The sequence below is a fragment of the Aspergillus fijiensis genome (genome assembly GCF_003184825.1).
Source record: "Aspergillus fijiensis CBS 313.89 unplaced genomic scaffold BO72scaffold_35, whole genome shotgun sequence".
Classification (NCBI taxonomy): Eukaryota; Fungi; Ascomycota; class Eurotiomycetes; order Eurotiales; family Aspergillaceae; genus Aspergillus; species Aspergillus fijiensis.
Genome location: NW_024469011.1, coordinates 35,388 through 59,402, shown reverse-complemented (window position 1 = coordinate 59,402; position 24,015 = coordinate 35,388). Strand labels below are relative to the sequence as shown.

The 24,015-nt window shown below is 52.2% G+C and overlaps 8 protein-coding genes across 8 annotated transcripts; 3 read left to right on the top strand and 5 right to left on the bottom strand.

The window, feature by feature from the left end:
• Positions 1–72: 72 nt before the first annotated feature.
• Positions 73–1,923, top strand: BO72DRAFT_162307 (F-box domain protein). The gene is made up of 2 exons (XM_040939322.1): positions 73–582; positions 658–1,923. The coding sequence occupies exons 1-2, from the start codon at positions 191–193 to the stop codon at positions 1,541–1,543; spliced, it is 1,278 nt and encodes a 425-aa protein (XP_040799611.1). The 5' UTR covers positions 73–190; the 3' UTR covers positions 1,544–1,923.
• A 375-nt stretch (positions 1,924–2,298) lies between these two features.
• On the bottom strand, positions 2,299–6,181 carry BO72DRAFT_449570 (coatomer subunit gamma). The gene is made up of 6 exons (XM_040945058.1): positions 5,661–6,181; positions 5,242–5,552; positions 4,210–5,176; positions 3,809–4,156; positions 2,937–3,752; positions 2,299–2,877 (listed from the first exon to the last, which is right to left on the bottom strand). Exons 1-6 carry the CDS (start codon positions 5,734–5,736, stop codon positions 2,645–2,647), a joined length of 2,751 nt encoding a protein of 916 aa, XP_040799610.1. The 5' UTR covers positions 5,737–6,181; the 3' UTR covers positions 2,299–2,644.
• Positions 5,840–6,591, bottom strand: BO72DRAFT_162163 (uncharacterized protein). The gene has a single exon (XM_040939321.1). It carries the CDS (start codon positions 6,348–6,350, stop codon positions 5,943–5,945), a length of 408 nt encoding a protein of 135 aa, XP_040799609.1. The 5' UTR covers positions 6,351–6,591; the 3' UTR covers positions 5,840–5,942.
• On the top strand, positions 6,365–7,731 carry BO72DRAFT_449568 (phosducin family protein). Its single transcript, XM_040945057.1, has 4 exons — positions 6,365–6,453; positions 6,510–6,692; positions 6,755–7,113; positions 7,206–7,731. The coding sequence occupies exons 1-4, from the start codon at positions 6,416–6,418 to the stop codon at positions 7,358–7,360; spliced, it is 735 nt and encodes a 244-aa protein (XP_040799608.1). The 5' UTR covers positions 6,365–6,415; the 3' UTR covers positions 7,361–7,731.
• A 405-nt stretch (positions 7,732–8,136) lies between these two features.
• On the bottom strand, positions 8,137–9,217 carry rsmA (putative bZIP transcription factor (Fcr3); the record flags this gene model as incomplete). Its single annotated transcript, XM_040946985.1, has 3 exons — positions 8,137–8,656; positions 8,755–9,023; positions 9,092–9,217. The coding sequence occupies 3 exons, from the start codon at positions 9,215–9,217 to the stop codon at positions 8,137–8,139; spliced, it is 915 nt and encodes a 304-aa protein (XP_040799607.1).
• Positions 9,218–11,146: 1,929 nt separating this feature from the next.
• Positions 11,147–12,378, bottom strand: BO72DRAFT_460235 (casein kinase 1 family protein; the record flags this gene model as incomplete). Its single annotated transcript, XM_040946457.1, has 3 exons — positions 11,147–12,177; positions 12,238–12,310; positions 12,367–12,378. 3 exons carry the CDS (start codon positions 12,376–12,378, stop codon positions 11,147–11,149), a joined length of 1,116 nt encoding a protein of 371 aa, XP_040799606.1.
• Positions 12,379–16,406: 4,028 nt separating this feature from the next.
• On the bottom strand, positions 16,407–20,625 carry BO72DRAFT_460234 (putative cell polarity protein (Tea1); the record flags this gene model as incomplete). The annotated part of the gene is made up of 3 exons (XM_040946456.1): positions 16,407–19,977; positions 20,051–20,333; positions 20,400–20,625. The coding sequence occupies 3 exons, from the start codon at positions 20,623–20,625 to the stop codon at positions 16,407–16,409; spliced, it is 4,080 nt and encodes a 1,359-aa protein (XP_040799605.1).
• A 2,390-nt stretch (positions 20,626–23,015) lies between these two features.
• Positions 23,016–23,524, top strand: BO72DRAFT_162108 (uncharacterized protein). Its single transcript, XM_040939320.1, has one exon. The coding sequence runs from the start codon at positions 23,139–23,141 to the stop codon at positions 23,463–23,465; it is 327 nt and encodes a 108-aa protein (XP_040799604.1). The 5' UTR covers positions 23,016–23,138; the 3' UTR covers positions 23,466–23,524.
• Positions 23,525–24,015: the final 491 nt, after the last annotated feature.

Sequence of the window (24,015 nt, the reverse complement as noted above, 5' to 3'; positions counted from 1 at the left end):
CGGAGAGAATGCGGGAGATTCCCTTATCGCTCAGATGATATCATCAAATTTCTCTCCTCCGCAATTTCCGCTCTTCACCATCGCAGCAAGCATAAACAAACATCGAATTTCACCCCTCTCTTTTGCATTTTCACAGAATCAATACATATACATATAGAGTTTACTATGGAAAGACCTTCCCTCACCCATCATGACCGCCTCTACGTCGCATGAGATCTATCTTCCCACGGAGATAGTCGTGCAGATTATGTCCTATGTCTCCAACACTTCAGATAAAGCAGATCGTCGACAAGCAACTCTCTACGCATGCTGCCTCGTTTCGCGACAGTGGTACTCTGCCGCCATTCCACATCTCTATGAAAAACCTATATTGCGCTTCGGTTCCTCGTTCACCCAATTCACAGCCACCATCAGCCCCCCGCTCCATGTAGCGCGCAAAAACAAGGTGAAGCTCGGCTCATATGTGCGCCGACTCGATCTGAGCGGCCTCGTCCATCACAGCTCTCCCAGCCTAACAGCCAGACTCCTGGGCAAAGTCAAAGAGAATCTGGTCGTCTTCTCTGCACCGCGTGTATCCTTTGCGTATGCTATCCCGCATTCTAAATACCCATTTAATCTTTCTCACAAAACTAACTCACATCGCAACCGAACCAACAGAATCAACAGCCTCCCCGCCCTCTCCAAATGCACCAAACTGCAAAGCCTCGACCTCTCCCTCGTGGGCGACTCCTTCCCCTTCCTCGAATTCAAACGCGCCCTCAGCCACCTGACCAGACTCACAACCCTCCGCCTCCCGCGAACCCACCACCTCACCCCTCCGCCGGCATCCACCCCTCCCTCCACAGCCACATCCGCAATTCCCTGGCCGCCGCGCCTCCAGAACCTCCAGCTCACCGGCGACTTCAGCGCCAACCCGGCCCTAGCGCGCTACTTCAGCTGGCCGCCGGCGCTGACGAGCCTCATCCTGAAGAACTGCAAGGACCTCGACAACTCGCCGCTGACGACGCTCCTCCTTACCGACCCGGCCCTGCCCACCACCCTCCGCCGCCTCAAGATCGACCCCTCCAACAGCCTCTCGCTCACCTTCGTCAACCGCCTCCCGCTCACCCTGCCCGACCTCGACTACCTCAGCGTCCCCGGCGACACCCTCGACTTCACCTTCTTCGAGAACCTGGACGAGCGCGTGCAGCTCCTCCGCGAACCCGTCGCCTGGCGCACGCTGGAGCTCGACCACCCTTGCTCCGAGGACACCGCCGCCAGTCTCATGTACTTCACGCCGGGGACGCTCGTGCACGCGCTGCAGCACGGGCTGGCCCATGTGCGGGCCGTGGGGATCTCCGAGGCGTGGGAGTTGAAGGGAGGGGAGGTCGAGGAGATCGATGCGGTGTTGCGCAGTCGGTTTTCCAAGAAATCAAAAAACCAGCAGCAGATTGGCCAGATTGGTGTCGGGGGGATTCCGTCGCCACCTACATCTGCCGATGAGGATGAATCTGTTGATGAGGACGACGATGACGACGATGATATCGGTGTCTACTACCTTTGAAAACAAAAACCCACTCTCCCTCCTCTCCTCTCCGAACATAAAGTTCAAGACCTTCTCCCGGTACAATCCTCTTCAACACATGATATGTTCATCTTTCTCAAAACTCCATGACCCTGCACACGAAGCTCGATACATGATATCTACAATATATACCCAAACCCCACACTACAACCCAAACACACTCAACATCACAAACAAACCTATCTTATACTACAAACCCAACCCAACAAACCAAGAACAAACACCCCCCAAAGAAAAGACGAAGAACCACAATCCCATCCCCCCCTCCCCCCAAAAAAAACACCACACTTCCATCGAAACCCCTTCATCACCCGCCGTCCATATCTTCTGTCAGCATTCGCTTACCCTCTATTCGACCCTGGGCCCCGCATGACATACACGTCACACAAACCAAAAGATTTCAATTACAGTTACCATCTGAGAGAGTTTATAGTATAGCTGCGTATAGTATGTATGTATACTCATTGCTTCCAGAGCCTTGACTCTTCCGGCTTGCGCTACTTGTGAGGAAAGAAATTGAAGAGATATATACCTCGATCCTAAAGATATGACACTCGCTCAATTGTTCTAACCATGCCCAAGTAAACTACAGAATGAACCTAAGGACCGTTACTTGGCTGATGCTTTGCATCGGTGTACACTGATGGAAACCCAGCGACTACCACCCTCAGATAGGAGATTAGCATGCGAATTGCGAAGCTAAGCCAAACGAGGACATTGGGCATGAAAAGGTAGACTCATAGAAAAGAGTTTAAGATTGATTGCTGTCAAAGAGAAAAAGAGGAATCCACAGCAACAACGTGCCCAAGCGTCGGGATCGGTACGCCTACGCATCAAGAATTTTGATCGCATCTATAATCGACACCAGGGTTATAGAAGACGAATAAAAGAAGAAAACATTCGGATTGATGGTGGAATATAAAGTAGAAAGGTTGGGGAGGAGAACAACAACGTAGAGAAAATATAGAAAAGAGAAGACTTCGAAATCTCATAATGCAGCACTCGTCGCCAATTAGATGCGCGCCTTTTCAAGAACATGCCTCCATTATAAAAAGAATTTACACAACTGGCCACAGGCATTTAAGCAACGGACGCAATCACAGCGGGGGCAACGCCCTCTTCCTCCGCCCGAACGGTGATCTTGGTCGTTACTCCAGTCTTGCTGGAGAAAGCCATCTTGATTAGTGCAGCCACCCGGCCTCCGGTCACGGTCTTGCCGAACAATTTCAGGGTATGCGTGCTGTTGCTGAGCGCTACATCGGTGCCCTCCAAAGGCTGCAGTGAAAGGGTGGAGATAAGCTGTTCCGTAGCATCTGTCCCACAATTAGCATCTGGATGGCTCTGAGTTGACTGTCGGAAAGTATGTGCTTACCTGCAATGCCCTTCATGTTGCTGAGCTGAAGAGTCTCGCTGACCTCCTCTCCGTTGGCACCCGTCTGCTCCCATACGTGGTCGAAGCTGCCGGCGAAAGTAGGAATAACATAGTCGCTGCCCGTAAGGTCCAAATCTTCGACCTGGTATTCGTCCTCGTATCCAGATTCCTCCGCCTCGCCAGTAGTGGGATCGATCTCTTTGCTGGTGAACTTGAGTGTGTTGGTGAAGGAAGTAACAGGGACACTGTGCTCGCCAGCAAGCTTCTTGAATGTAACATAGACAATACCAGGCTCGTTGGTAGCAAGCTTGGGGGCAGGAACAATGAACTCCTCTTCCAGAATGTCTTCCTCTTCTGGGACTGTGACCACGGTCACGTCCTCGAGGACAGTATCGGGGAGAGTGTTCTTGATATCGTATTGCAGAACAATATGCTCCTTGAAAACGTGCTTGACAGCGGTGACGACATACTCAGTCTCGCTTTCCGTAAGTTCAACGGGAGCAGAGGACTTGAGCAACGTGCCATACTCCTTGAGTTCGGGAATCTGCATGAGTTGCTCGGCGTATTTCTGAGTGACAGCCACGGTAGCAGCCTCGGCCACTCCGTTGGCCTTGCTCTTCGGAGGCCCGGTGGTGGGTGCCTTGAGTGTGGGTGTCGCGCTGGTGAGCTTCTTCGTCCGCTCTTCGGCCAATGCTTGCTCTTGTGTGACAATCGGAATCGTGGAGACGTCAAAGGCCGCAGCAAATGTTTGCTTGTCATTCGACGTCACGTACATCACGAGCTGATGCTCGAATGTCGACAGGGAGTACATCGATTCTGCAATCATCAGCGCACAATTCGAACCTGACCGCGATGTGCCAGGCAAGACTTACCATTGCTGATGAACTGGGAAGCCTTCTCGTCCTCTTCGCTCATCAAACGCAAGTTGAGAGCGGCGCGATCACGCACTTCATCATCAACATCATCCAAACAGCGGGTGAGAAGAACGGAAACACTCGACTTGACCTCAGGATCCTTTTGACCAACGCCAAACTTGGCCAAAGCGGTCACGGCGGCAGCCCGGACAATAGCGTTCTCCAGAACGACGCGGTTGTAGATGTAGCGGATGTACTTGGTGGGGTGGGACGTCTTAGGACCTTCCACACCCAGCAGGTGCAGGATTCTGACGGACAGCTTAGTGAATTCACAGTCCTCGATGAACTCACACAGATGCGCAAGAGCTAGCAGACTGGTTAGCTTGAGTCACAATTGCAAACATAAAGGGAAAGCTCACCGTCTTCCTTGCTTTCAGGGACGAACTTAATAAGGTCGAACATGCTCTCAACAACACTGCGCTTGAACTCATAACCACCCTCATCCCTCAAGATGCCGCTCAAGAAGGCCAGCATACCGGCCTGCTTGCTGGGGAACTTCAAGCAAAGGGTGCGGATAGCCTCAACAATGGTAATCTTGAACTCATCAGTGATATCAGCCATGAAACCGGAGATCTGCTTCATGAGACGGTCGACACTAGCCTCATTGCCCGTCTTCAGGAGAGTAGTGATGGCGAAGGTGGCGATGGAGCGGTTGGAGTTCGAGATCAGCGACTCGATATCGGGGTTACAGACGTTGACCACATGGGGCTTGAAGGAGGCGAAGTTGTGGAGAATGCGGATGGCCGCAAACTTAGTGATCGCGCGAGGCGAGGACAGGAACAGCTGCAGGACGTGAACCGCCTGGGAAGCTTCCGCGTCGGAGACATCGCGCATATCGCAAATAGCCTTGGCCGCTTCGAAGTTCACCATTTCGTGCTTGTGTCGGAGCCAGCCATCAAGCATCTGCATCATCGGTTTCCGCAAGCCAGGGTCCTCTTCCGCCAACTTAGCCGCCAATCGCACCAGAAGAACCAGCGCAGCAGGGCTCTTGACCACTCCGGCCGCACCATACTGCTGTACCATCTTGACGAGCGCCATCCGGTCGTGGGAGCGCATTTGGTACAGGAGTCCGATCGCGTGGTACTGGGTCATGAAGTTCGACTGCGAAATGGCGTGGGACTGGGAGCTGCCGCCGAAACCAAGGAAACCGGTCGACTGCTTGCCGCCAGATGCTGCCTCCTGAGTCTCGCTCTGCCATCTGCGAACGACATCACGCGCGATAGGGAGGAGATGGTAGGATGAAACCAGGGCTGCGGAGGAAACCGACGGGGTCTTGTCAACGATGGCGGTCTTGATCAATCGCTCGATACCTTGCACGGTGGTGGCCTTTATAGGTTCGACAACGGTCAGCTACTTCTTTTCGTGATTCAGAGCATAAGGTCTGCGCCTACGTCGATAATGCGGCACAAGGCACGGATGGCGTTCGCCCGGTAGAGAACATCACTGCCCACAGCCGTGTCCTTCATGATGATACTGGTCGACATGATCACATCCTCGGCGGTGTTTGCCAATTCCTTCAGGATCAAGTAGACCATTTGCCGGAGGGAGGGGTCCTTATTCTGGAACAGCTTTGAAATGCCGAAGAACAGGGTGGTGGCCTCGTTCGTGGGGAACTGCTCCCCAGTGAACAGGAGGACCGCGATCTTGGTCAGGAGAGTGCGGCATGTTCGAGGAGATATCGGGGAGGAATTGAACAAGCGGGCTAATCCAACGCAAGTGGTGCGAGACAGCCGTCAGTAACGAAGACCAAGGTTGAATGCGACTGTTGCAGGAGTGTGTAACACAATGAGAGAGGACTGAAGAGGCTCACCATCTTGAAATACGGAGGTTCGGTCCAACTTGATCATGGTCTGGTCGGCGTCCTCATCTTTCTTAACGTAACTCATGATGGCTGATGGGCTGCAGGGATTGCCGCAGCAGCAATGAGATTATATTGCGGTCTTCAAAGTAGCAAAGGGGGAAGCCCCGTAGGAGGTGAGGGTGGTTGATAGTGGGGGGGGGGATGTGGAAGGATGGATCAATCAATGGTGGCTTTGATTAAGGGCGGGTTTCGTATGACGGTTCGGACGTTGTGCAGGCGGTGGATTAAGCACTACGGCGCCCTCATTATCCTTCCAAGGAGGAAAGAAGAGACAGAAATGAAGAAGCTGAAAAGAAAGCTATCAGCAAGTGGAGCCCGTCCCGAGGGAGAAGTCGCAAAGCAACAGGGACAATTGAGAGGGCAGATGGGTGGAGGAGGTGGAGGATGTTTTGGGGCCAGACTGGAAGCAGCAGCAGCAGCAGCAGTAGTAGTAGTAGTAGTAGTACCCGTAAGTAACAGCCAGCAGCAGCCAACAGCGGCAGCTCCTCCTCGTTCCTGCCCGGCGGCCAACACAATCTCCAGGTGGCCTTCCGCGTTTCTGTGGGTGGCTGAGCCACAGGGCGGTGTGGCTGCTGTCCGTCTCCCCCGTTGGGTGCAAACACTCCAAACATGCGGCATTGAGATATGCCCCTCCAACATATGTCATTTCACTTGTTGAATCGTGTTAACCTGTTCTTCAGATACATTGGAACGCAATATTCACAATGCAAGTCGAAGTCAATCCCAATGAGGATACCGAATGGTCAGCAGCTCTCCGACCACCATTCCCTCAACCGCATGGCTCACCCACCCCCGCAGGAATGATATCCTCCGCAAGCATGGCATCATCCCGGAGAAGCCCAAGGACCCCGAACCGTTGATCCAAGAGGCGCTGATCGAAGCGGAGCGCAAGGCATATGAAAATAGACTCGAGGACAAGGATCTGGACGAGCTGGACGAGCTAGAGGACGAGGAAGACGAGGCATTCCTAGAACAATACCGGTACGGTGATCATGCGAGCAGTCCCCTGGTTGAGACCGCTAACGTATACCACGAAACAACAGTCAAAAGCGACTAGCCGAGCTATCTACGCTGCAGCAAACGAGCGTCCACAACCAAGTCTACCCGCTCCAGAAGGTCGACTACGCCCGCGAGGTCACGGAGGCCTCGAACGGCTGCTTTGTCTTGGTCCATCTCAGCTCCTCGACCGGCGGCAACGTCGAGTCACAACGGTTGACGGAACTCTGGCGGACCCTGGCGGCCAAGTACGGAGATATCAAGTTCTGCGAGATCCGGGCCAACATGTGCATCGAGGGCTATCCCGAGCGCAACACGCCCACGATCCTGGTCTATCGGAACACCGAAATCAAGAGACAATTGGTGACCTTGCGGGAACTCAAGGGTCCGCGCACGACTGTTGAAGGTAAGAGAGGAGGTTTTACTACTGTCCTGATTGATTTTTTTTTTCTTCTTTCTTTCTATTCGCAGGCGCCCACTAACCGCGCGGGCGTACAGACATCGAGAGACTGCTCCTGGATCTAGGCGCTCTCAAGGAGAGTGACGTTCGCCTGAAGAAGCGATCGGACTCATCGGACGATGAACGTCCGGCTATGGCTAAGAATAAGTCCATCCGGCCCATGGTCCAGGACGATGATGATGACTGGGATTAGACGCTGCGTCGCGATACGCTTTCGTCTCAAGCGGGATGGGCAGATTGTCGAAGTCGGCAACGGTGCGGCCCACGAACAATTTGCACACTTGGCGGATGGATACATCCTTGGTTATCGAGGCGGCAGTCCTATTGATGAGATGGACCAATGTAGCAACCATATCGCACGTCCGGAGCTGGGCTCGGGAGAATGGAAAGCTTTCTGCTTTGAGCCTTGAGCTCTTGCCGTCCTCAGACTAGATTCAGTCTTCCTACCATGGAAATGCCGACCTGGCTCTTTAATTTCAAACTTGGGCTATGTCAAGACCAAGATGATGAGATGACTAAGAAGAAAGTTACCTTAAATAGAACCCTCAAATGCGGTCACTGATCACTGACCATGATTTATAAGCAACATTGCAGACTGAAAAAGCTCATGGTAGGTGGACAGAATGAAGGCCTATGTTTCCTATTGTAGTAATGGCCTAAATTTCAACAAGTATGTATACTTCGCGAGTAATATGACCACGGCACCGTTGCGATACTCCGATGATCTCCTTTTCAACGCCAACGAGGGTCGAACAAATGAGGTCGCCCACGTCTTTTGAGAGCACGAACGCTGTCGACCAGTGCTCGTGTAAGTGTGTTAGTGATGCGCTCAACCGGACGTCCCATCATATACCAAGCAGAACGCCAAATTTATCATGAACATGCAGAAATCAAGCTCGCAAGTAGATGGGTGTATAAAGTAAAATGAGCGAGAGAGAAAAAGAAGTTTACGCTAGAAAAACAGGGATATCATATCAACTCGTCACTGCATGCGGCAGAGCTCTCCTCGATGGCCTTGCGCACCTCGCTCTCGCGGAAGGCCGGACCCGTGCCATCACACTGAGCCGCGCCCTTGAGCCGTTGGTAGACGTCTGCAATGTTCAGCGACCCTCGCTTGAAAAGCTCATGTTCTTGGATATATTCCCAAGTGGCTCCGGCATCCAGGAGCCGCTCACCGGTGACCTGACAGGTGGTCACTCTGTGGCGCGGCGGAAGCTCGCCCGTGGAGTCGGAGCCCGGGTTGAAATCGGTGGGTGAATATTGCAGCGGTCCAGTCGTCGTCGGTTCCGAACCCATAGATTGCTGGTTAGGCGGCCGGAACGAGCCGGACGTCGCCTTGAGGATCTCATTTTCCGTGGTGAATCTGGCCAGCTCGCGCTTGAGTCGCTCGTTGTCCGCCATTAGGGTGTTAGATTCCTGCTCTAGATTGTTGACTTTCTCCTCAAGCTCGCGCACATGCCGTTCCTTGCGTTCGCGAAATGCGCGCTGACTATCAAACAGCAAACCATCAGTCAGCGGGCAAAGCTCCCTCGAAGTGGAAACACCCCGCAAGGCAACCAAGGCCCAACGAAATAGGGATTCACATACGCAGCTCTATTCTGTGCCTTCCGCTTAGACTGTGCTGGTGTCACGCTATCCTTCTCCTCGCTGCTACTTCGGCCCGGGTTGAAGTCGACAGGAAGATCATCGGCCTCCAGGGAAGCCCGGTCGAAGTGGGGGTTGGCGACATCGCTGCTGGACACCGATTGCTTGGTCAGGGATTCGGGCGGCGAATGCGGGGGAGGGACAAAAGAAGGAATGCCATGAGCATCCGTGAAGCGTAAATTCGGATCGAAGGGCTGGTAATTATGTGATCCCTGATGAAGATAACTCGGTTAGGTCACAGCGTCTCAAAAGGTGTACGGGGGCAGAGGCTGCGAACAACATGAGGAAAAGTGCCCTGGGCATCTTCAGCACGAGGCACCTGGTCCGGGGCGGGTAGCCCGTGTAGGTTGTATAGTGGATAAGGCTGCTGCTGCGAGTTGGGAGTAGAATAGAAGGAATAATCCATTTCTCCTGCAGTTGAATCCGTCGGGATTCTTGTCTTGTGATTGCTGATAAATGCTGATCAATAATTGAGGATCCGACGGGACAGGAAAGGCTGACGCCAAGAATGATCGAGAGGAGAGTCGGGATAAGAGATGGAACGGAGATGGTGGATGAATCGATGAAGAAGAACGGGGTCTGGTCCACTGACACCGGGCCACGGAGGGGGCTTACCTATTCCAGTTGAGTATTACCTAAGACAGTCTAGACTGGATGGGGGAGGGCCATCAAATAGCCCTGAGAAGGTGCCACCAAAACAATTCCAGTTGAAGGAAAGGTTTGATTGATGGAGGTTGGAAGCCTGGAGGAACTCTGAGGGGCGGCTCAGAGGCCCGAGGGCCGATCACGCCCCCGTCCCGGCTGCCATTTGGTTTGATCGGGCCACCGCCATGACCACCTGGCACCGTCCACGGTCTTACCTTATCCCTCCTTACCTATCTGGCACAATATAACAACTTCAATTGCAATATGAGGGACCGGAAACCCTACAAATACGACGATTCTACGAAAGAAGGGGTACCAATTGCTCAAGAATAACAATCTGTGGGATTCGAGGATTCGAGGCGAGGCTGGAGCTACCGACGTGACCCGAGCATGCGAATGCCCTAACATTGCCAAGTCCGTCCGCAACGTGCAGCAGCCCTCCTCCAACTGTCCCTGGTGATATGTGATGTGATTGAGTGAGGTTTAGATAGAACGCAGAGCAACATGGAACATCATCAGTGAAACAACGTGAATCGACGCAGAAACCACCCCGGAAGCGACCCTAACCATTTTCCGTCGCCGAATACCCATATGCCGAGACATGCCACTCCCCTGGCTGCCCGAAGCTCTGTATGCTGGCTCTAGTCCGCCGTCAAGTCTAAGACCCACACTGCATGACCGAAAAAAACATAGCACGAAAGCGGGAGGACCACCAAAGAAACAGCCATCTTCTTCACCTTGCACATACCCTTCCCCTGAACTTTCACGTCCCCACTGATGCGTCAATAACAACATTATGACAGTCTGAGAACACAAAGAAATAAAATCACGGATGACAAAAAGCACGCAATCGATATAGAAGGGGCACTGTAAGGCAGAACAGTCCAAGAGGCCGGAAGAGATTGTCGGGCAACAGCGGCTAGTCTCGGATACAATTTGTTGTGCTTGAAAACAGGTTGTTTCGTTCTTGCAATCTCCTTCGGTCAAGCCATCCCGGTCACTGGATGTAGTCTTCACAAGCTGAAAGATGATCGGAGGAATAACCATGAGGACCGAGATGGTGAGACGTAAAATAGCCACAATTAGAACGTTTTCAGTCTGCCATCCAGGCCCTTCCATCAATGAGTTGTATCTCGTTCTTCGAACGCGAAGAACAGCACTATTTTCACGGAAGGGCTTGAGACAGCCGATCAACAAAACGTGACGGATCGAAACGGCGAACCGGAAGACGATCTTGAACGGGTAACGGGCCAACAGAGAATGCAGTAAGGAAAGTAGTAAAGAGAGATTGGTAAAAGGGAACACCCCCTGGCGAATAAGTCCGAAAGGTTGACTGCAGGCTGCAAAAGGTCACCAGTATCGTCGATAAGCCTGGGCTCCTCAGGATAGATATAGAACAGTGTCAACACGCAGGAAGCTGAACGGAATCCCGAGAGAAAAGATCAAGCTACACTGCTAGGTCGCACAGATCAGTACCACTGAGCACCGTACCCATCGTCCTGCTTCGTACGGCTACGGGCGGCAAAAGCACCTGAAGCAGCAACCCTTGAAGCAGAACGCAGCCTAACGCCGAAGACTATGAGATTAGTCAGATTCCAGAATTCAAGTCGACCTCTACGTGCAGGGTCATAGCAAAGAACCAAACGCAGAGGAAAGGGGTTCCCTACAACGGAACCTAGGTTTCAGATACTCACATCCTGTCACTCCCTCCGACAGCACGGTTGGTGTCCGGGGTGTTGTCAAGAGTTCCACGTTCGATGACCTTGCGGCGCTGGCTGGAGATAGCACCGGGCTTGGCGGCAGCACCCGGAGTACCCATGGGTGCAGCAGCAGCAACACCCTGGCGGCGCTGCTGCTCCTCGGCCTCCTTGTCCTTCTTGTTGGCGTCCACGATCATGGCGGCATTCTTCTGATACTTGTAGACGGTCCAATCGAAGACGTAGTCATACTGGAAGGACTCGCGAACGAAAAGGTCGCGGAAGATCTTGCGGAGGTATGAGTAATCCGGTTTGTCATCGAAACGCAGGGAACGAGTGTAGTTGAGGTAGATGGAGAACTCGTTGGGGAAACCACGGCACAGAACCTCGGTAGGGGTAGTCATCTTCTTCTCCATGATACGGTCGTACTTCTGCTTCTTGGTAGCAGCCTTCAGGCCCTGCCAGGGCAGAGTACCACGGCAGAAGTAGAGCATGACATAGCCGAGAGACTCCATGTCATCACGGCGGGACTGCTCGACACCCAAGTGAGTGTTGATACTGGCGTAACGAGCAGTTCCGGTGAGGTTCTTGTTCTCGCGGTAGGGAATGTGGAAGTGAGTCTTCGGGTCGCGGTACTTCTTGGCCAGACCAAAATCGATCACGTTGACCTGGTTACCTCGCTTGCCGATACCCATGAGGAAGTTGTCGGGCTTGATATCACGGTGGATGAAAGACTTGGCGTGGATGTACTCGATACGAGAGATGAGCTGATCGGCGAGAAGGAGCACCGTCTTCAGCGAGAACTTGCGGTTGCAGAAGTTGAAAAGGTCCTCCAGACTGGGACCGAGCAGGTCGATGACCATAGCATTGTAGTCACACTCGGTACCGAACCAACGCACGAAAGGAATCCCGACACCACCGGCCAGAGACTTGTAGACACGGGCCTCGTATTCGAGCTGGGGGTGCTTGGCCTTGACACTTTCGAGCTTGATAGCGATCTCCTCGCCGGAAATGATGTTGGTGCCTGGAAGACAGTCAGTGCCATGTTCTCGAGGAAATGTTCGATCCTTGATCGATTACATACCAAGGTAGATATCACCGAAACTACCGCTGCCGATCTTGCGGCCAATGCGGTATTTGTTACCGACGCGCAGATCCTTGATGTGCCGTTAGCGAAGGCCATACTGGGCGGAGGCGTGCGGAGATTACTCACCATAGTCGTCATTCTGATCAAGTGTAGTCACAGCAACCGGCTGTGATCGATCTCTTGACGAACTGTGCTAGAAAAACTCAACGATTAGCCACAACCCGGTCGAGGCAGGAGGACCAAGGCAGTTGATAACGTTGCAAATAAGACAACAGACACAATTGGATACTAGTATGAAAGGAAGGTATGGAATGTGTTGTAAAGGATGTTCGACCAAACACAGCATGCAGATGGGCGCTTAGATAGTGAATAGGACGGACGTGGAGCAGGCAAATAGGGTGGGGAAGGCTGACAACGGCCCCCAAACAAAGAAGCAGTAACAACGCAGACGTGACACGATGAGGAAAGTATCTGGGGAGGACAAATGAAGGCTTACCAGGTATAGACCAGAAATCTTACAAAAAGTAAGATGGGATGAGGGAGGGAGGTGGATGATTGAGGGGAAGCCGACCGTGAGAATCCGAGCGGATAGGCGAAAAAAGGCGGAGAGGGAAGAGAAAGGGGAGCTGAGGTGATGGGCCTTTTCGAACGGGCGAACACGGGAACGGGTCGACGTGGACGTGGACGGAAAAAGAAAGAGAGCAACGAGACGGACGGACAACGACGCTACGACGAAGATAGAGGAGAAAACACGAAGGAAATGAAGGCAGCGATATCAGCCAATATTCATTCAAGGACCAAGCCTTGACAAGGGAAAGGTAGTTTGAGGAAGAAGAGGAGGAGGAGGAGGAAAGAGGAGAGGCGAAGGGAAGGAGGAGAGGAGGTGGTGGGTGGGAAGAGGAAAATGAAAGCAGGTCAAATAGAGTAGAGGGGGGGGGAGGCGGGTAAGAGAGAGTACAGTAAGAGAGAGAGGGAATTGAGTGATAAGTTTAGCACCAAGCAGAGACAAGACCCCAAGCAAATGCAGTGGTTGGTTGCGTTGGGTTGGCCCCAGTCTGGCTCTGACTTCACGTTTGGGTGAATACGCAAAGATACGAGATGGTAATTTTGGGTAAGTATAATGTACCCCAGTATACGAGTACATAGCACGGAGTAGCTCCAGCATATAGGTATATAGTCATCAGACCTTGTGCTTGAGGACAAGACATCTACAGTCAACTAACCTGTGGTAGTGAATGGAAAACACTCCGAACACAAGGCAAATTCAATCACCATTGAAGTCTACGACTAGTTCTCCCAATTGAAGCGTGGCTGAGAGGATGAGTCGGTGAAGAACAAATTGCACATCTCCCGTCGGGTCTGTCAACGGGTGGCCAACTTCTGACAGTCATCAATTCTTGCCCTTCTAGCCTGGTGGCAGTCGCGACCCAATTGCCCTTCAATCGAAACCAGGAAAGCAGGCAGAAGAGGCGGGCAAGTAGGCTGACAGTCCGACAAGATTTAGGTCTTGACACCTCCTAACTGTCTCATGCAGGGGGAACTTCTTTGGTCCTCGATAGAGGAATGACTATACACATGGAGGGATTTCAAGCAAGCCATCTCCAGGGTGATGTGACTTTGGGGGGGATGCCTCAGACCCAAGGGACTAACGTAAAAAGAAAAAAAAAATCTTAACAACAAATCTGCGTTAATCTTCTAGAATGTCATTTAGCTCGGTGGCGAGAAGTCAATCAGTCCATCGATCATCAATCATCCAGTCGGTAACGTAAGGTTGTGCCGGTTGTGGCGGATAAACCGTACGTCTTGTATTTTCCGTCCGTCGCCGCCGCGCGCCTTCCCCGCGGTTTGAAGGAAATACCTCATCATTATTACTAGTAGTACTACGTATGTAAATACTTGGTCGATGATCTAACCACCTGCTCTTCCCCAAAGTACAAACCCACCGTCAACATCTACAATCAGTCAAGATACGGTTGCCTTTTGCCCAGATAATTTGGCCGCAACTAGCACTGTACAGTAAGTACTATGAGTAGGTACACTAGGTACGTCTCCGTCCGTACACCGCGAACCCATACTAAAACCAAGCAGGGCAGCACTGTCGTGCCAATCCACCCACTGCACCTCACTTAAAAGCTCTTACACCCGGCCCTCCTTCAGGTAGCAACCTGGCGACTAAAACCAAGGCTATGTATGCTCAGCGCAGAATTTAATTACCTCAACCCCGAACATCATCATCATCATCATCATCATCGCCATCAGTCCAGTCCCTTTCATTCCCACCAATAGAACCCCGGGCGGTGACCCATTGACCTGGCAGATGACCTCGTACACTGGGCAGTCCACGGTATCTTACGGTACCAAGTTACATGTAATAATGATTAAAATTACCGCCCTCGTTTTGGGCAGAAACACCCACACACAGGCCATGACATACCTAAGTAGTACACACACGCGCGCGCCTTATCGGTGACAATCAGATCAATCAATCAATTGACAGGCTGGCTGGGTCTAGGTAGGTAGCTTTGGGATCGAGACTTTTTTTGCACTCATGCCTTGCCCACAATCCACACCCACCCACCCACCCACCCACTCACCCACTCCTCACGCACCCCCCACATACCCTTGTTTTTTGGGTTTCCAGGTACGGATACAGATGGAGAAAAACAAGCCGGGGGGGAGGTGATAGATCACAAACTATCGATCGTGAGGATTCTACTGAGGAAGTATAGTCTTTACAGTACAGTAATCAAAAATATGATTGATCACACACAGATCGATCTGCCAGGTAGATAGATACATTATCCAAATCAAAATATGAACTATCGCAAAAAGCTGGCTGGCTTCAACCCGTGCTGGAGTTAAGGTTGTTTCTACACGTACTCACGACTGCGTACTCCGTAGGTGGATCTTGATTTCTTTTTTTTTTTTTTTTTTTTTTTTTTGATTGAATCGAATAAGCCTAACAGGTTCACCCAATGCGTTGGTTTACCACGAGTCAATTCCCTCAACAAGCAAATCATACTTCAAACGAAAACACTGGAGGTGCATATATCGCTGGCAACCAAGTCCTCCATACTTATTTAACCTATGACAGTCAGTAGTAGTAGTAGTAGTAGTAGCAATGGGTCGCGGCTCTTTCGGCTGGTTTGCCAATACTTTGGTTAACTTACTTACCTCCAGCGGCTGTATATATACAGGGCCGAGCACGGGACACTGCCAGATAGCCAGGTCACGGCTACAGATCTCGTCATATGTTGTGTGGAGCAAACAATACGTACCCATACACAACTATATATCTACTCAACACACTTACAACTGACTATATGATTTTTTTCATTTTGGTTACATTGACACCAAGTAGCCAAGACATTTTATACCAGGTCCGAAGACCTTCCGTGGTGAAAGATAAATTATACAACACCAACTTATAAAGCTGATGACACTTACCGAGCCGACCAATGTCGAGCTAACACTATACCTTCAGCTCTTCCCTACATACTAATACTCCACCAAAGTGAATGCTACTGTCAAGTGGTAATGAGACAAGTGGCATAGTGAGGCGGAGGCCAAGGTGAATTGTATCCTGGTACTTCATAGCCATGACGTTGGGGCCTAAGGCATGCAAGCTGACACAGCCTTTGCTTTGCGAATATGTCTGCTATGAAGGAACATCAGGTCTGGCGCCTACGGATGGCGAAGAGACAAAGAGAAAGAAATCAGGGCAATTACAGTTACTTGCATTGAGTTTAGACTACATAGTCTTTCGTACATATCGGACAGAGGCTTCGTTAAGAATTAACAAGAGGTAATAGTACAGTCCAAGTATCGAACTAGAATATGAAGGGGTATAAACGAAAAAACGCGAACGAAGGGCAAGGAAAATGGGTCAATGTACGCAAGGAGGTAGGGGCATGGGATCGAGGCAAAGGAGAAACAAGTTGGCTCGAGAAAGCCGGAGACACAATTTCTGAAGCCTCTCGGCAGCTTGATGGCAACCGGGCCACGAAGTGTCAACATATGAGCAGAAGATGGTAACTGCCCAAATGGTCATCTGACCAAGTGCGGCGACCAATGACTATACCCAGCAGCGAAACCTTTTGGAGTTTTATGGAGAACCGCAGCCTGACTTTTGACAAGCGAAAGACAAGTGATGTCACCCTGCCTCCTTAGATCATGTTCGCTGTGGCGTGATGTGTGGCTGCATTTCGAGGTTGGATCTTTTCGGGAGAGCTTGCTCTGGCTTCGTCTTCATCCAACCGCCGTCTCCATTCAGCTAGACTGTCACTCAATCCCGTCTCCTTCGTTGGGGTACGATCAAAATCGGACTGCGTGCTTAGCCGGTAGTTGCGGTTTGTGCTCTCCCAGTGGCTACGCAAAGCTTCCAGTTCATTCGCCAACGAATCCAAGGCCATTGAGTTACGGTTGTCCGGGAAAGCATCATCTTGCGACACAGCACTGTCGGCACGGGATCGTCGGCTTGCAGCACCGATGGTGTTGCTTGAGGCATTGCTGTGGGTGCGCGAAATGCCGTTCATTTGCACAGGCTGCGATTGGCGACGGAATTGACCGACAGACGCCTCGACCTGATCGAGAAGCATGGTGACTTTCTGCTCAGCATCAGACGCCCGGTCTTCAAGCAGAGCGTTCTCACTCTTGAGCTGTTCCAGCTCTGCACGACTCCGCTCAGCTGCTGCTGCAAGCTCCTGTTGCACGTGCTCGAGCTCGGTTTGAGATCTGGTCTTATCCGCCTCGAGGGTAGCAAGTTCGTCCCGGAGCCTCTTGACCTGCTCCTCCAAGTTGGCAATCGAAGCCGATGATTCTTGCTCAAGGTCTGAGATCGATTTCTCAAGCCTGGTTCGCTCGGCCTCCCACTCGGCTGGAGCTTCTGACGGCCCGCTTGAAGCTTCGGCTAGGGCGGACTGTGCCTCGTCTAATTCGGATTGAAGCTTGGCATTTTGAGACTTGTACCTGGCGAGTTCATCTTTCATGCGCTTCAGCATCTTCTCCGTGCCCTTGACATAATGGACGGCAGACTGGTAATCATTCTCGAGCTGCTCCAACTTCTCCCTATACGTGCGGTCGGCTTCCTGCTCACGAGACTCGAAGGAAGACTTCAGTTCCTCGTGGGCTTTCATGCTAGCTGAAAGCTGCTGTTCCAGTTCGCGAAGTCGACCTGCCTCAGGGGTACCGAAACGAGATCCAGGGGACTCCAGGTGAGGCGAGCGACGGCTATCAGAGTACGAAACACCCCGCTCACCAAGAAGATCTTTCAGAGCGGCATGTTGCACAGCTAGCGCACCAGCCTCGCGATGTTGGTTCTCCAATTGCGCTTTCAACTCGCGATTGTCAGCGGCATGGGTTTGGCTTTCTTTCATGGCGGCCTGAAGTTGCCTGCGCAGCTGTAGGCCTTCTCGGCTAGCCTGCTCCTGGTATGCCTCCAGTCCAGCAATCCGCTCCTCTGCACGACGAAGCTTTTCAGCCGCCTCATTCGCAGCTGTTTGGCTAGTCTTAGCCAGCTCGTTGGCTCTCTCGACCTGAGCCTCCAAGACGGAAACACGCTGGTCAGAGAGAGATCGAAGAGCGGTGTCCGAATCGATGGATGACGCGCGATCAAGTCCCGACAGAAATGCGTTCTTGTGCGTCTCCGCTTCTTTGGAGTGAATCTCGATTAGCTCCTCCGCGTCTCTGAGGCGACGGGTAGCATTTTCAAGTTCGGCAGTTCGCTCTTCGTGCTCCGACCTCAACTGAAGAAGCTTTCTCTCTAGTCCCTCCCGACGCTCACGCTCGTCATCCAACTGTCGCTCTAGAAGAGCAGATTTGTCAGAAGAAGCGGTCACCGCTTCCCGAAGACTGCCAAGATTATTGCCGTAGTCTCTCAGTCGGGAGGTGGATTCTTCAAGCTTCTGCGTCAGTTCCTCCTTGTCCAGAGTCAATTGTTTAACGGCGGACTCGGCTTCGGAACGCAGCATCGATTCCTCTCTGACAGAGGCTTCGGCCTGATGAAGCTCCGCACGAAGACTTTCAGCTTCAAGTTTGCTGTTGTTCATCTCAAGCTCTGCCAGTCTCCTTCTCGTCGCTTCACATGTCTCTTCAGCCAGTTCTCTACCCCGCTTTTCCTGTTCATACTCAGTCGTCATCATCTCAAGCTTTGACTTGAGGTCATTTTGGGCCGCCAGAGCCAAAGCAAGTCTTCTGCTGATCTCCGTAGTTCGTTCCGAGATGGCTTCATCCGAGTCCTGGGCGGGCCCATCAGGTTGTGGAGTACCTCTCTGACTGCCGCCGTGAGCTGCCAACTTTGCACGGGAATAGGCTGCCTCGTTGACGGCGACGTCACGCTGGTGTTCGACCTCCGCCACCCGTTTGGACGCAATGGCTGCCTGGCGGTCTACAGTCGCTTGCATCTTGGCAAGCTCTGCTCTCATTGCAAGGAAGGCCTCGATTAAAGGACGATCCTCGTCTGTTAGTGCATCCGCGGCACGCTCGTCCATCACGGGGCTGTTGGACGAATTTGGTGTGTATCCAGCCTTCTTTGCCAGGGCAAGCTCAGAAGCATACCAGGCATTGCGACTCTTCATGGCTTCGAGCTCCTTGATCAGGGCCTCCTGGTGAGCAGTTAGCCGGGGAGACCGCGGCTCGTCACCTGACCTAGAATTCCGAAAACTGCGAGACTCTATCGACCCATCAATGCTGGCATTGCGACCTAGGATGGACTCATCAGCGCTGTCCATAGAGCCGCGCTGCCGATGCTGTCGCAACGACCGCTGCCGAGCCGGCGCACTAATAAGGGGAGCAGCCTCACCGGCCTCCATGGCCTTGGCAGACATTCTTGCTTGTTGCTGGGTAGGCGTACGTTGACCTGCAGGCGAGGTGCTTGATTCTTGCACCGGCTTGAAGTCTTTCGGTGAATCCTTGACAACCGGTGAATCCCTGTCCTTCTCGGGTGCCACTGCTCGAACAGTGTCTACCGCAGGTCCTCCATAGACACGCTCCGTTTTCGTAGGAGTTCTGCTCCGGGGATTGACGGCATGTTGAGGGCCATTGCCTCTGGGACCGGGCGTCGGGGCTTGACCCGGCGGAGGAGGCCCCGACGGTGGCGCCTGGGCTATAGATGCTCTGGGCAGCCGAGAGCCAGGTCCTGAGTTGGGTCCAAAGTCTGCCGGTCTGCCTGTGGGACTTGTCACAACGTTCTCCCGCGGCTGGTTTGCCGGTCCAGGTCCACGTCGTTGGGGTTCCGGGTGTTGATGTTGTGCCTCACGAGAAGACCGCCCAGTCGGTTGAGCGGAGCGGTCTCCGCTCATTTTCCGCATCGTCTGGATTGGACCCCTGTCTCCACCTTGATTTTCGGCTGGGTAACGGATCTTCGCAGTATCAAGGATGTATGCCATGCTAAGTTCTATCGGGTCACGCGGCGCAGAGCTAGGCTCGCCAGCTAAAACAATGATCTGTTTCCCAAAAGCCGTCATGCTGTGACCCGACCTAGGGGAAGGGGCGGGGCCCATGTTCTGGAAGGAATACCATCGTCGTGTCGTGATCCGGAAAGCAGCGAGGTCACCCAGATCGATACCTTCGTCTGTTCGGCCTCCGAAGATATACATCACATCGTTCACGATAGCTGCAGCATGGCCTTCCCGTGGCGTAGGGATAAATCCGACGCAATCCAATTGAGACCAAGCGTTGACGCGTGGGTCGTAGCACCACACGTCATTGAACCACTGCACGCCATTGGTTCCTCCAAACCTATGGGAATATTAGCGAATCGAACATGCCAGTTGCTACAGTTCATTAACGTAGGGAAGGATGGGTGTCATACAAGTAAAGTCGGTCGTTAAAGCTCACAATGGTATGGTTCGTTCTGGCCGGAGGGATTTGGCCCGGAGGCGGACCGCCCTCGTGGCTGTTCCGAATCAGGAACTCCCACTTGTTGGCGGGGTTCTGGAGTTGATTGAGATCAAACGCAACCAGGTCGTTGAAAAAGAAGCCCTCAACCTGCCCACCGAAGACATAGAGTTTAGAGCCTAGGATGTTGAGGGTATGACCGTAGCGTCCAGCGGGTCGGGGCCCAGGAGGAATCGATCTCGACCATTGGCGGGACGCTGAGTTTGTCAGAATTGCACATTCACTGAAAGCGACAAAAGGGGCGGGACGAAGCACAAACATACACGTATTGAGAAGATAAAGAGTGTCATCCAAGGTGTCACTCTCGTCTACCTTGGTGTCACCGCCGAACACAATAAAAGCATTGCCAACTAACAAGCTTGCGTGGCCGACTCGTGGACCCGGCCCTTCGGAAACGGTAGCGATGGGTAGACAGGACAGATTTCCCGTACTACTTTCCAACATCCAAAGATCACCCTTCACGGTTGATCCGTCTATCAAGCCGCCCATCATGTAAATGTCACCTTCCTTCGAGGCCACCGCATTGATCGCTGCGCCATATCGCGGGAATGGGACATTCTGAGCATTCGAGAAATTAAGTCGTCTCTGTGACCAGGGGTAGAGCGATGCACCGGGACTGTTATTCGGGGAGGAGTTGTTACTGTTTGCCGGTGGTGGTTGCTGCGGTCGTGGACCCTATATACCAGGAGTTGATTAGCCATGGCGTACAAAGGAGGCGCTCATATCACCGCTTGCCTGGGGACAAGAGTTGATTGAGACGAGTGTCAGGGAGACCTGGAAGACTAACCTGCGACTCAGATTCGGCCCTCTGTCGCATGCGCGGATGATCGGGGCTGTTGATGCTGGTCACCGAGCTTAAGGAGTTATTATAGCTGCTGCTAGGAGTAGGTGTGTGCGAATGGGCTGAATCTCGTTCCTTCGGTCCGGTGGGCGCAGTCGCCGGTGCGTTCGCGGGTGCTCCTTCCGAGCTATGATTGCTTCTGGTCGCCGGAGGTAGCCCAGAACCCTGCTGGTGTTTCTTCGATTTAAAGAGGAATGCCATCGTTATAAATGAGTCGTTAACGGTCGTTTCGAACGCAAATCAGCTAGAAATACAGGGAAAGAAAGTGAGACGGGAGAAGCGACTGTCCGCTTCACGACGCCTCTGTTTGCCAGCAGAAGCTCAATTGGTCTGGAATTGAGAGAATGGTAGTGGTGCGATCAACCGCACAATGAGCAAAAGGCGCCAGGCTCTAGATCTGATTTGAAGGAGCGAATATCGGCCAAGACCGACTTTGCGTATCAAGAGGACCGCTGGCGATAAATGCAGGAACCGGCAACCGTTGCGTGTTTGTTCCTGACAAAGGCGTTGACGGAGGGAGCTACCACGGCGCACCTCCAATCAGTCCAGGTCGCTTTCACGTCCTGCGACAAAAGAATTGTGCTGTTCAGTCCCTCCTTCTATTTCCAAAATAACCTCGCCACAGTGCGATTGCGACTCTATAGAAGCATAGGGCAACTGAGGAGTCGAAAAGCGGTAGATAGCAAGCAAGCAGGTAAGCAAGCAAATAAACAACAAGGATAGGGGGGGGGGGGGGGGGGGGGGAGAGGGAACGGGAACGGCAAGGGCCCCAGAAAGAAGAGAGATCAGTTGGCGGATGGGGATGTATCGGATAGAACAGAATTCCCAGGGAAAGATCAAAAAACCCCAAAAGAAAAGGAAGCAAAATTCAACAACGGGAAAACACGAGAAAGCAAAATACTGCTAGGGCCAAGAAGAGCCTTAGGGAGACTTTGAGGGAACAACAGATGAGGGAAGGAGGATGAGGAGTAGGAGACAGCGAGCGAACGAGAGAGACAGGAATAATGCAAGACTCCGGCGTTTCACACTTTCTAGCCAGCATTAGATAATTCCCGGTTTGGGTTTGGGCGGGTTGTGGTTTTTTTGGGGGGGGAGATGGGAGGTGCAGTAGGAAGGGAAGCAAGCAAGCCTTTAGAGCACGGAGTACCTGTAGTCCAGTAGTCAACGTAGCCCTGGCAGGCAGTTTAGGGGGGAAGAAGAAGAAGAACAGAGGGGACAGTGCGACACCGCCTCATTACTACCTACAGTACACACGTACTGATTGATGCGATGAGCTTGGTTATGCGTCTCCTCATTGATCATGTTTTTCTTTTTCTTTTTTTTCTCTCTCGCTGACTTGTGTCTTTGATCGTCAGCACATGACCCTCAGATAAATAAGCTTCGAACGTAATAAATTATACGATACAAGAGAGAGAGCGGATGCAACCATTTGCACCCACGAGGACATTGATTGATTGACTGATCCTTCCAGATACTAGGTAGCTCTGTCCATACATTCCAATGAACCCAGCCAGCCTACGATATGGTTAATTGATACATTTCACCCACTCTCCGGATGCTCTTGCTTGACTTATTCTGCCACAAGCTCAATTACACAAAATCTGAAGCTTGATCCTCTACCAAATAATCTCTCTCAAGTGCTCTATAATTGCCGGCATGTCGACAGTCCATTTGGCCGATTGTGCGTGCGCGCACGCGCAATGGTTCCAGCCATGTTTAAACATCCAGTTCCACTGTCATAATCACAAGTCCGTTGATTGCGAGTCAGGGACCACCGTTTCAAGTGCGGCCTGTGGGGAATCGCTCTGCAGGAACCGCGGCGAGAGGCTGGTGGTATCCAGGTGGTTCCTAAACCACCACCACATCAACATTTTACCCCTCCCAGCATTCCACCTTGGAGTTATCTTAAGTTAAAACCTAAGAACATCATAATCAACTGATGCATGATGCACACCAGAACAGCATGCTTTAGAGTAATGACAATGGTAGGAGGGTGGTGGTCGACCATCCTCATTATACACTTGGTCAACTCAGACCTCAGATTGGTCACTGGGCTCATCCCCTGCCGAGCGACCACCGTCGTTCATGCAGGAACCAGGCATAGTGCTGTACTGTACCTACATGGGTTCTGAGCCGGTGCCCCATCTATAGTTCCCCATTAATGTACCTCTTACAATTCTCCAACCATCGTCAGTTGTGGATTCCGATCATGGTTCCATGTGCACTCCGTATCTGGCTGCTTTGCGCCTGCACATTCCTCCACTTGGCCACACATTGCTGGAGTGGAAGGAAGATCGACAGTGCCTGTCTAATGATGATGACTGGCTGGGGAAGAACGGTGGCCGTAACCTTCGTATATCTTAGTGCTGGGACAATCGGGTTTAGATCCGCCCGTCGCGAGGCACCTTTTCACCAATTTCGGTACCGTCCCAGAAAGCAGGACAGGACAGTTCCAGGGGTCAGCGGAGTGGGAATATCGGGCAGATAAAAAGAATCAGGAATCGGAGAAAGAGAAATAAGCAGAGAAGATAAAAAAAAAAGGGGGGGGGGGGCCTGGTTCGATGACTCTCTAACTTTTTTTTTCCCCTTCTTCCAATGCGGATCGATTAAGTCATGCGTGATCGGAAGCCATCTTCAACGGCGCGCGGATGGATGGACATTGGATGGACAGGAGGAAATTGCGGATTGCTATTATTGTTCCGCCTAGGAGTCTGCCCAGTGGGCAACCGGCAACCTAAGGAAGGGCATGCATGCATGGGGCGTGGGATGGCCGGCACTTCGGACCATGCCCTGCTAACCTCAAGCCAGGCGGCTGTCGTTTCCACTGCCTATCATCACCACTGGACAACTACATACAAGGACCTTTAATATCCTTTCACTATACTCCGTACTCATTCGAATCCTATCCAGCCCTGCGCCTATATATAGTATTGTCCCGCTCAACGATGCCCAGCTTGATGATGATGCTAAATACTAAAGTATTAAGTACTCCATTCTATTGCGCTGTTTCAATTTATGAACGTAGCGTGCAGGTCCTT